At 43.6% G+C, this 10,587-nt stretch overlaps 2 protein-coding genes across 3 annotated transcripts in view; one reads left to right on the plus strand and one right to left on the minus strand.

Moving 5' to 3' along the window:
• Positions 1-240: 240 nt before the first annotated feature.
• LOC106812992 (uncharacterized protein C9orf117 homolog) lies at positions 241-9,728 on the plus strand. 2 transcript variants are annotated; one of them, XM_014817032.1, is made up of 12 exons: positions 241-327; positions 2,549-2,730; positions 2,952-3,054; positions 3,564-3,732; positions 3,908-4,061; positions 5,986-6,113; positions 6,771-6,910; positions 7,644-7,774; positions 7,881-8,037; positions 8,521-8,651; positions 8,964-9,204; positions 9,499-9,728. In XM_014817032.1, exons 2-12 carry the CDS (start codon positions 2,573-2,575, stop codon positions 9,625-9,627), a joined length of 1,641 nt encoding a protein of 546 aa, XP_014672518.1. In that variant the 5' UTR covers positions 241-327; positions 2,549-2,572; the 3' UTR covers positions 9,628-9,728. The 2 variants fall into 2 exon arrangements, with proteins under 2 accessions (XP_014672518.1, XP_014672520.1); XM_014817034.1 differs by having other exon boundaries at positions 9,502-9,728.
• Positions 9,729-10,200: 472 nt separating this feature from the next.
• The window catches only part of LOC106812994 (leukotriene A-4 hydrolase-like), a 15,133-nt gene continuing 14,746 nt past the window's right edge, over positions 10,201-10,587 (minus strand). The window contains exon 16 of the mRNA XM_014817036.1: positions 10,201-10,519. Within this exon, the coding sequence (XP_014672522.1) occupies positions 10,393-10,519 (127 nt within the window). The 3' untranslated portion in view covers positions 10,201-10,392. The remainder of the gene's footprint in view (positions 10,520-10,587) is intronic.

The raw sequence follows: 10,587 nt of genomic DNA on the forward strand, positions 1-10,587 counted from the left end.
TATCGGCTAAATTTGCTAAAATGTGCCAAAATGTGGATGGCACATATTTCAAAACATTGCAACACATTTCGACACGTTTCTGAATTTAGAGGTTCGGAGAAAGACACTAGACTGGTCCGCGCTCGACAGTTCCACTCGCGTTACATTGACGTCAGTGTAACGCGAGTGGAACTGTCGAGCGTTGACCAGTCTACAGGGACACGTGCAGGTCATTTCCATGGCAACATGTCAGCATCGTACTTACAAACTATAAAGTGAAAAACAGTATAACTAGTAATGTGACAATAACTCTGTTTATAGATACTAAGATAGCGTGATTATGCTTCGGTAAATAGTTAAACATGGATATAATCATATATTATTCAGTTGGTATGTTGTTAGAATCGAATGTCTAGAATGAACATGGGAACATGGGTCTGACTCTATGGATGGGTAGGGCGGTAGGCTAGTAGTAGTAATATTGTTGTGTACCGGTACTGCTACTGTATAGCCCGCGTACAGTTGCCTGCGCCCAAACCCAACGCGCTTAGAACTAGAACTTAGAAGTACCCACTCAGCCACTGCACCACTATAGCCACTAATTGGCTCATACTCAGTCATAGGGTCTATGTCCCCCAGGGTACTGCCGGAACGTACCCTGGAGTGGGTACGGTCCGGTATACCGGAACGTACCGTGGTCACTATTTGATATGGTTAGGGTTAGGATTAGAGTTAGGGTTAGGATTAGGGATAGGGTTAGGCTTAGGGTTAGGGAGTAGGCGACTCCCTAGACTCGTTAGTGGAGTAGGCGAGGTACGGTTCGGCATATTAGATAGTACCAGGGTACGTTCCGGCAGTAGCCCGGGGGACATAGACCCTCTCAGCGCCACGAAGCCACCATTAAGTTACCTTCTCACTTCTAGTACTACGTGGCAAGAAGGGAAACGAGATCCGAGATCGTCCTACGTTGTGAAACAGCCGTAGAGCCTGATCGGGCTACACTACAGTTGCCTATTGGTGCTAGTAGTAGGCCCCCTAGCGCTCAAGGGGTCGTTGTTTTATCAGGTACTACAGTCCAGATATGTACCCGAGGTACATTTATCAGGAGCGTATAATGACAAAGGAGTAAGACAACGATTTGGTACTGATTTCACTACTTTTTGTCGTACGAGTTCGATGTGAATAAAAATAGAAATGTATACAAACATGAGCTTCTTTTGTTCACTGGTCCTTATTCTATCTTCCGGTAGTATTACAAACCGCGTAGCTTCCTTCGTTTTGACATAATTCGTACTTTTCGACGACATGGTTTTCACGTTAGTTACCGTATTCTGGCGAGGGCACACTCTAAATTTGCACACACAGCTCTTCAATGAGCCACGGCAGGGATCGCGTCAGGCAGCGCCAGCGGCAACTGTACGCGGGCTAGAGATAACGGTTGCTATGCAATTAATGCAAAACACATGTGCGAAAAGCTACAATCGGCTGGAGCGTCAGTTTACTCATAACGATTCATACACATCATTCCTCCGCGGGTGAAGTAGTTCAGATATTTTACCAGCGCAGCGTTTATTTAAAAAAAAACTGCGGGATTAAACGATAAAAACAAGGCATTCTAACTATAGTTTAAATGTAAAATAGTTTTAATTTTTAAACCCAGCATGGGTGCAACGTAACTTAATTTCTAGGCGAATTTTCTGCACTCGACTAGGCTACGGCCGAAAAGCCCTACCGTGGCTCATTGAAGAGCTGTGTGTGCAAATTTAGAGTGTGGCCTCGCCAGAATACGGTAACTAACGTGAAAACCATGTCGTCGAAAAGTACGAATTATGTCAAAACGAAGGAAGCTACGCGGTTTGTAATACTACCGGAAGATAGAATAAGGACCAGTAAACAAAATAAGCTCATGTTTGTATACATTTCTATTTTGATTCACATCGAACTCGTACGACAAAAAGTAGTGAAATCAGTACCAAATCGTTGTCTTACTCCTTTGTCATTATACGCTCCTGATATATGTATACACAAAGTGTACCAGACTTGTACTACAAAGTTAGATACAATAATATGTAACTCAAACACAGGATAGGGTGGGTTATAGTTAATTATTTTAATACAGTTAATATAGTATATAACAGATTATATTAGTTTAATACAGAGTATTGTGATACATAGTAAGTTCCAGGATAGCGGAGAAAGGTTCGTGTTGAGAATAAACCCAGTTTGGAAGTTCTAGTCTCTGAAAACGCACCAGCAAACTGCCCTGAGTGATTCACTCAGGGGTTCCTCCACACAAAAGGAAACACTCGCGTTGTAACTCTATCCTGTGTTTGGGTTACATTATTGTATCTATACAGAAGTGTACCTTAACCCTAACACTAACCTTAACCCTAACACTAACCTTAACCCTAACCCTAACCCTAAACATACCTCATATAAAAATATAAACAATACTAAACGACCTAAAACTACCTCAGGTACATCTGTACGTAGTACCTGATACGACAACGACCCCATCTGCAGTAGTAGCATACATATACTATTTGTGCTCAATAACATATTTATTAAGGAATAAAGAAAGTGTTAATTAAACATGCCACCCAAAAAGAAGGGAGGAAAGAAGGGAAAGTCGGCAGACAGAGACACCACCCCTGGCACGGCCACTGAAACGGCTTCGCCAGATGTACTTAGTGAGTTGGACAAAGAATTCTATCTAATACAAATAAGGGATTTGGAGGCTAGAATTAACAGGTACAGTGTTTTATACAATATTACAGTATGATAGTGTATCACTATTTTCAGTGCATGCCAGCCACTGCACGTGACCTCGCCTTTAGGCTTTAGATGTGCATAATGATAATGGTTAATCTCAGGGACACTTAGATACAATAATATATCCCAACACAAGATGGCCCCTGGCATAAAATTTATGAAATAAGATATATGGTTCTAATTACTGATCCCTTGTACAGGTATCAGGAGAAATGCGATGATTTAACTATCCGTAACCAGGAATACACAACAAAATTTGAGACACAATCTGGTGATAAGCAAGACATCATATCTTTTCTAAAGGTATGTATACTAATGTATACTTTATGTATTTTAGTGTATCATTCAGTTAGGCCACCTTTTTTTGTTTTGTTGGTTTACAGAATTTTTGTTGTTGTTGTTGTTGACTCGGTAGGGTAAAAAAAATAAATAAAAATTGTCGTTTTGTCAGATCAAACAAGTCAAAATACAGTGATACTGTTATACATGATATTAAAGTATTTTAAGAAAACTAAATGAAAACAAAACTCAACTTGTAATTATTTTTACTTTTATTATAATCTGTTTGTGCAAGTTTACATTTTTTTTATTCATATTTCTTAGAGAAAGGTCGACGGGAATAAAAAAATACAGATTTTCAATTTATATTTTTTTTCGTTTTTCTTGAAAATTCGGGATGGCGGATCTGTAAACCAACAAAATAAAAAATTCTCGCCTTACTGGTATAAAGTGCTGCAGTTACAATAGAACTCCATTTTCATTTACATTGCATATATACGTCCACCCAGGCACTTACCTATTTTGATCCACAGCGAACACTGGAGCAAAAACAGTGTGAAGTCCAGAACCTTTCTGACAAGCTAGACATTACACAAAAAGAACAACTGGAGGAAAGATCTGTCAGTGGAGACAAGATTGCACACTTACAAAAGGAATATGCAGACATGAAAGATGAGCTGTCAGCAGAGATCACCATTCTTAGTAAGCCAAGTTTGTCAGTCAGTAATTAAGTTGGCAGAATCTGCCCATTGCAGATTCTCGTCTATAATGTACACGCACATACAAAGCAAGTGTGAGAAAAGCATTTTTATGCGCATGGACATGTGATGGACAGTTTTCTGATGTTTTTCCCATAAAATGCATCTAACGTGTGCAGGTGGAAAGTTGGCATCGCTGGAGGAATTTCGCATTCAGAAAGAGGAATTGCTTGCCAAGTTTGCACAACTACAGCAGCAGCTAAAACAGCAGGAGTCTGATCATAACGAGACCCTCTATGGACTAGAGAAAAAAGCTGTCATCGACAATGATAAGTGAGCGTTTTGCTGCAGTGTATTGTCTTGTTAATTTAATTCCATTATTAGCTCATCTGACATAGTCAGATGCAGCTTGTAGAATCGCTTGATCGTCCGTCCGTGCGTCCGAGCGTCCGTGCGTCCGTCAACAGTTGGGCACAAATCTTAACCGCTCGACGTACGGTCACGATATTCGGCACATCGGGGGGGAACCCCAAAACGAGTTGGGATGTCGAAGCTGGGGGTCAAAGGTCAAAGGTCAAGAGGTGTAAAAGAAGGGGGAACATTCACTCCTTAACTTAAAGTATAGGGAGGAAATGCAGAATTGCGGCACAAATCTAAACGGCTCGACCTAGGCTCGTGATAGTCGGTGTATAGCATCATGGTAGGAAAAGCCATCACTGTGCCGAAATTGGAGGTCACAGGTCAAAGGTCAGTGGGCACAGGGCAGATTTGAGACATTTTCTGAGGACATGGTCTGACGGAGCGATTGAAAAACTTTTTTGTTTCAGCGGTGACCTAGCATTTTTATGGCTTTATTGAAAGGACCATGAAATGTCCCTTCTGCTGACATGCGAAGAGTAAGTGTCGGATAACCTTTTGACCCTCAAGAGGAGGGTTAAACTTGGATTTGTTGACTGTCTGTTAGAAAGAATTTGACTGCCGGGTTTGCTAGTAGAATCTATACATGCCTGGATGTATGAGGCTACAATGTCACAGTGAAATTTCAAAAGCTAAATTTGGTTAAAGAAGGTGTATGTTCCTTAAATTGTATAATTTCTATGTCATTCTGTACTGTCAGTATGTTACATGTAACGTATGCCACTGCCAGTGGCTGCTGCCAGTGCATGTGTTGGTGCAGTTTTTGCCTGCGTTAATTGGTTACAGGTGGCAGCTCTCTATTGCAATTTGCAGCTTGTAGGCTTGCGTAGGTAAATGGATGAGTGCTTACCTATTCTGTCTTGCAAATAGTTGTTGCTACTACGTACGATGAGAGCTTCCATCTTTAATCTGAAGACACTTAAACGTACGCGCCATCTCGTGGCAACTTTCATAACGATCCCAACGAACATTCCTTTGAGAAGGTTCCTGATACCATCCCTGTGCATTCCACTGTTTCGGCGTGTATGTGAACACATTTGGGACTAACAGGGTTTACTAGAATCCCACCACTCCACCACAGAGTCACCGCAGTAGACGTTAGATGAGCGCTGTCGCTCCGCGGCACTTGTTTATTAAATGCCAATTGGTTGCATGGCTGAATCGTATAAAACTACAATCATTAGACGCAGGGCTCGAATTAACCGACGGCACCGACGGCAATTGCCGTCGGTGCCCCTATCAATCGCCGTACTGCCCCTGAAAATCTAACCCGACCGACGGCGTCACGGCAGACACCTGCCTTGCCCTTTTGTGTAATTGCCGTCGGTGCCTTTTTTTCTACTGCCCTGGTTTCGTTTTTAGTTGAGTCAACATAACACGTGCGCGTGCGTGCGTGCTGTAGTTGCAATGATGAGCTTGAAACCGATAGTCGCAGGAGGGAATAATAACAGCATCGGATAATTATTCGCTCCTGATAGCGGGCATGTAAAATTTCTTGTTACTGTACTTCAATTAGCAGAGAGGGGTACAGGGGTCGGTGTTACGGTGTAAGCTTACATGGGTGCATATTGTTTTGTACATTAAAAGCAAGATGATGTTGATGTACTAATTTGTTATGAGTTTTCCTTTATTTTACAAAAGTGCCTTGGTGCCCTTCTTAAATTTTGAGAGTTACCTTGTTGCCTTTTAAAATTGCCTCTGCCCTTCCATTTTCAAGAAAATTCAAGGCGATTTCTCACATGCCCTAAGAGAATTGCCTTGCCCTTCTCGTCGCTTAATTCGAGCCCTGATTAGACGAAAATCAACTGTTGCTATGTAAGCCACCTTTTCTTTGTCACAGGTTGAAGAAAGTGATGGTGCAGGAGGTAAATAATGTGGCAAATGAGTTCAGGACAGTTTCAAACAAGCAGATGGCAGACACCATCAAGCGAGCCATCCAGGAAAATGTGACCATGAACTCCCAGTTAGGTAGGAAAACTCCTCTGATTCATGATGGTCACAAGGTGTCATGTTTATGGATTTTATGCATGTTAGGTTTGGCACGGTTTCTATGTAGATGAACAGGGTCCCTAAGATTATAGCATCCGGGGGGGGGGGCACTCCCATTGTTAAAGGTACTGGGGACAGGGTATATTTTCCGAACATCATTATCGGGACAGGGTATGTTTTCCAAACATCATTATTGGCACAGGGTTATCTAGATACCCAGCCATCAAGCTGATATTAGCCTAATATTGGCAAAACAATATTGGGCCAATATCACCAGGCCAATATTGGACCAATATAGGCAGATATTCGTCCAATATCGGCCCAATATTGGCAAAACAATATTGGGCCAATATCACCAGGCCAATATTGGACCAATATAGGCAGATATTGGTTCAATATAGGCATGCAGATATTGGTCCAATATCGGCCCATTGACAGGAGGACAGGACATAACCGAAGTGTGCAATATTGCAACAGGGTATACCTTTTAGTCCAGTACATTGGGACAGGGTGTATTTTAGGGCGCAAAGAGGTTTGCGACAGGGTCAGGTTTTCAAAGTCGCCGAGGCACCCCCTACCCTGTTCCGAGGCGAGTGCTCCCCCCCCCCGCGGGACTAGCATCTCTACTACATGCAGGAAAAATGTCGGACAAGACGATGGAGCTCATTCGAGACAATGAGGAGCTCCGAGCCAAAGACAAACATCAGAAACATCTTGTGGCCGTGCTGGAAACCAGTGAGAAGAAACTTGCCGAAAAGAATCACAGTCTTGCGAAGGTTAGTTTAGTGGTGGTTACGGAGAAAGCATAATGGATACACATTAACGTGATAACGTCACGAATTTCTAGCACCATCAAGTAGTATATTTGTGTGTTATTTGTACAAAATAAAATGTATGAAAATACAATTAGTGTTTCTGTTTACTTTTCATGCTTATATACCTTCTTTATATGCCCTAATTTTCCGGTGAAAAACAGAGAGACGCCAGTATCTGAACAGTACTGGGGGAATAGTGTTAGACAACAGAAATTACCAAATCGTCTAGATTTTTGCAAATTTAACTAACGTAAAAACATTTTTATCAGGTGAGAGTTTGAGGATATATTTAGTAACGTTAGTTCTTACTTTTAATGTAAAAAAATGGCAATTTTTTTAAAACAAATTTTACCATGGAAAATTCGTGACGTAGTCAATTTAAGTCATATGCAAGGGAAAATAGAGCAATGCTGCAATTATCAAGTTGCTACTCGGTAAAACGTGTTTGTAGGTTCGAGTTACTTTGGCACTTTTACACGTTCTGCTGCGTGTTTGTAATGAATAGTCAAATAGAAACGGTTTCCCCATGTGAAAACTTTGCAGATGTTAATTAATTGGAACTCCTGAGTATTATGTGGTAGTGATATTTCAGCCATCATCTGTAGTTTGCTACGCTCCACTCCAGCCACTCTGGCATTGACTCTGCAACTGTGGCATCTCTCGGCATGGCTAGTCTCACTGCTCCGGTTCACAGGTACTCAGCATGATGACAGAGAAAAGCAAGAAGCAGGAAGGCCTCATTGAAGAGCTGAGACAAAAGGAAAATGATCTGACAACTCTAACGACAGCCGCGGAGGAACTGAAGGAGACGCTCACCTCTACTAGGTATGATGCCGAGGAAGACACGATGGGAGGACGTGGCAGGGAGAGGAAGATGGCACCCAGCACATAGAATGTCCGTCTCTAACCTTTCTCTGCTCGTTAACTCTAGGTCAGAGCTCGAGCAGCTGACTACGCGGGAGAGGAACCTGCTGGAGGTGGTGCGAGAGCTAGAAGGAGGACGGGAGGAGGAGAGAAGATGCAGCTCTCGCTTGAAGGGAATCATGGAGGCGGCAGCGAGAGTCGTCACGGAGGCCGTCGAATGCCAAGTACGTTGTCAGCGCTCGTATAGCCACAGTGAGCTCAGCGAATCATGTGATGGCAGCACACTAGGGGGCTAACGTGTGACACGTATTACAGATTCATGCTACCGAATTTCATCACAGCACCTACATGAAGTGCCATGGTTGCCCCTCCCCCCACCGTCCTTGCTGTGGTGCTTCTAAAAATTGGACGATAACTATGATATTAATCTGTCATGACTAGGCCAATCTGCCAATCCTATTTAGTGTATCTATCACTGTGACCCACGTAAGGTATTGTTAGTGGCCTTGACAATCTTATTGGCTTTGAAGGATATGTTTGCCTTGATGCCAATCAAACTTGCCATTGGGCCATAAAATTTCTGTTAAAACTCAAGGCAACACTTGATTTACCCTGAAACCCTGAACAGAATTTGCCCCTGGAAGATTTTGTTAAATCATTACTAGAGAATTTGATTATTCACAATTGTTTGTCGGCCTATATTAAAGGGAACAAAACAAGAAGAATGTGAAAGTTTTGTGCAGAAAAAACAAGTGTTGCAGCAACTACTGACCATACTTAACAGTGCTGCCGCCTGGCAGATTAACCCTCAAACAGATGGCGAGGACCCCATACCAAGGTATGTTCACGGATTAAACAAACTGCACATATGTGCAGGAGACATGCAAGACCATAAAAACAAAAAAATTACTTTGATGTAAACGTCATGTTAAACTTCAACCGAAGGGATGAGGTACAGAGGTTTACTATAAAAACTCGCATTTCTTTAAAAATGACCTGAAAGAGAATAAATGCAAAGGTCGCCAGTTAACGCTCCATCAATCAGAAATTGTAAGGTGGTAGGGGTAGGGGTAGGTGGTAGGGTAAGGTAAGATTGGGCAGTGCCACCTGATGACCTACATCGCTACGTACTTTCCCGTTATTCGTGTAGGGGCGTGCTTTCTCGTGCGGAGCAGCGGCTGCCGAGTCGGGCTCACTACCAGCTGGGCAACCTCGGACTCGTGCCTCGCGAGGGTGAGACGCTGAGACGTCACACCCGCCCCGCCTCGTCCTGTCACAAGCCGCCGTACCGCGCCACGTCTCCAAGCGCGCGCGCAAATACGACGAGAGCGAGAAGTTCAGCGACGCCGCACACGCTCTCCGCATCAACGCAGACGGACAGCACGCCCGAGGTGAGCAACGCCATGGTGGCGCCATCTGTGGTTTGTATGCGAGACAACGCCGTGCTAGTGACATACACTGGCACCGGTTGGTACATCCGCTCAGAGTGCGTAACGGCGATGATCGTAGCTTCGCTGCAACCGCGACTACGCCACGCAGTGTGCGCATACATCAATAGCAGGAATCCCCTGTTGATCAGTTTGGTCACGTAACTGAATGACCCCCCCCCCCAACTCCCGCACACGCGACTCCGCGTTGCCTCTCTTCTTGCTCTGAGCTTTGTGCTAACGTGTTCTCTCACGCAGCAGGCTGTGACAAGCAACGACGACGTGTGCCGCTACAGCAACGTCACGCCCGCCTCCCCGACGCCGTCCCTCGAAGACGCCCTGCCGGAGGAAACGCCGCCGCCGTCGCCGCCTGTTCCACACGCGTGAACACACAGCGTCTACCTGCCGCGCGCCTGAAAAAGATTGTCGCGAACACAGGCACTTGGAGCGTTTCAATAAAATATCATGCAAAATAAATACGAAATCTATTTACTACCAAAGTCTTAATGTTTCTCTACTCTCCTTCACCTATTATTGCCGACAAGCTGTGCTGCAAATGCTCCAGCCACTGCAACACACGCCCACCGCACGCACGCTGCTGCACGCTACTGGCAGTACTGCACACTTACACATAAATATAGAGCACATAAATTATTTAGCATGATATTTTATTGAAACGCTCCAAATGCCTGTGGTCGCGAAGGTCGTGTGCCAGGAGGATATCGCGTCGGATATCGAACGTACGGTCGGCACCGATCGTGTGGCAGATGTGGACATTATCAAACGTAGACGTAGATGTAGTTGTATCACACAAACCCTGTATGGCAACGACTGCGAGCGAAGCAAGCGAGCGAGAGTTTCATTCTAGAAACGTAGTACGGAACGTGCTCACACGTGATCGCAATGTGTGCTATAAGGTGTAGTGTCATAATTAACAGGAAAAAATAATCAACATGCAAACGTTGTAAACTTGCATGGTTATATTACCATAAATTGATAGCAAGATAATCATCGATTTGGCTGTAAAATTGATATGAATAAAACGTGATCATACAAAAATTATAGAGAAATAAACACCCTTTTTAGCTTACTAGCTACCTTTAGATTGCATAATTCCGTCAGAATTAATTCAAATTCAAATTGATTGGCCAATCATTTAGGTGTATTCGATTCGAGGTCCTTGGCGACAAGCCCAGCTGTTGTAGAATGCATGAAACCTTTGTTCTTCTCAAAGGTTGCCACTGCCCTGGCTCGTGACTCCTCCCATGCAAACAGGTCCCTGCAAGTAACCGACTCGCATTTTAAAATGGATAAACCTCACAATAAACAAATAAACAAATAAACAAA

This window comes from Priapulus caudatus, unplaced genomic scaffold (assembly GCF_000485595.1).
Source record: "Priapulus caudatus unplaced genomic scaffold, Priapulus_caudatus-5.0.1 Scaffold711, whole genome shotgun sequence".
NCBI classification, from domain to species: domain Eukaryota; kingdom Metazoa; phylum Priapulida; class Priapulimorpha; order Priapulimorphida; family Priapulidae; genus Priapulus; species Priapulus caudatus.

Excerpts from the sequence above, each read along its gene's own strand:
- LOC106812992 (XM_014817032.1), top strand. The coding sequence starts at position 2,573 with ATGCCACCCAAAAAGAAGGGAGGAAAGAAGGGAAAGTCGGCAGACAGA. Across the intron at positions 3,055-3,563 it reads ACATCATATCTTTTCTAAAG|CGAACACTGGAGCAAAAACA; the intron begins GTATGTATACTA and ends TTTGATCCACAG. Across the intron at positions 8,038-8,520 it reads CGGAGGCCGTCGAATGCCAA|GGAACAAAACAAGAAGAATG; the intron begins GTACGTTGTCAG and ends CCTATATTAAAG.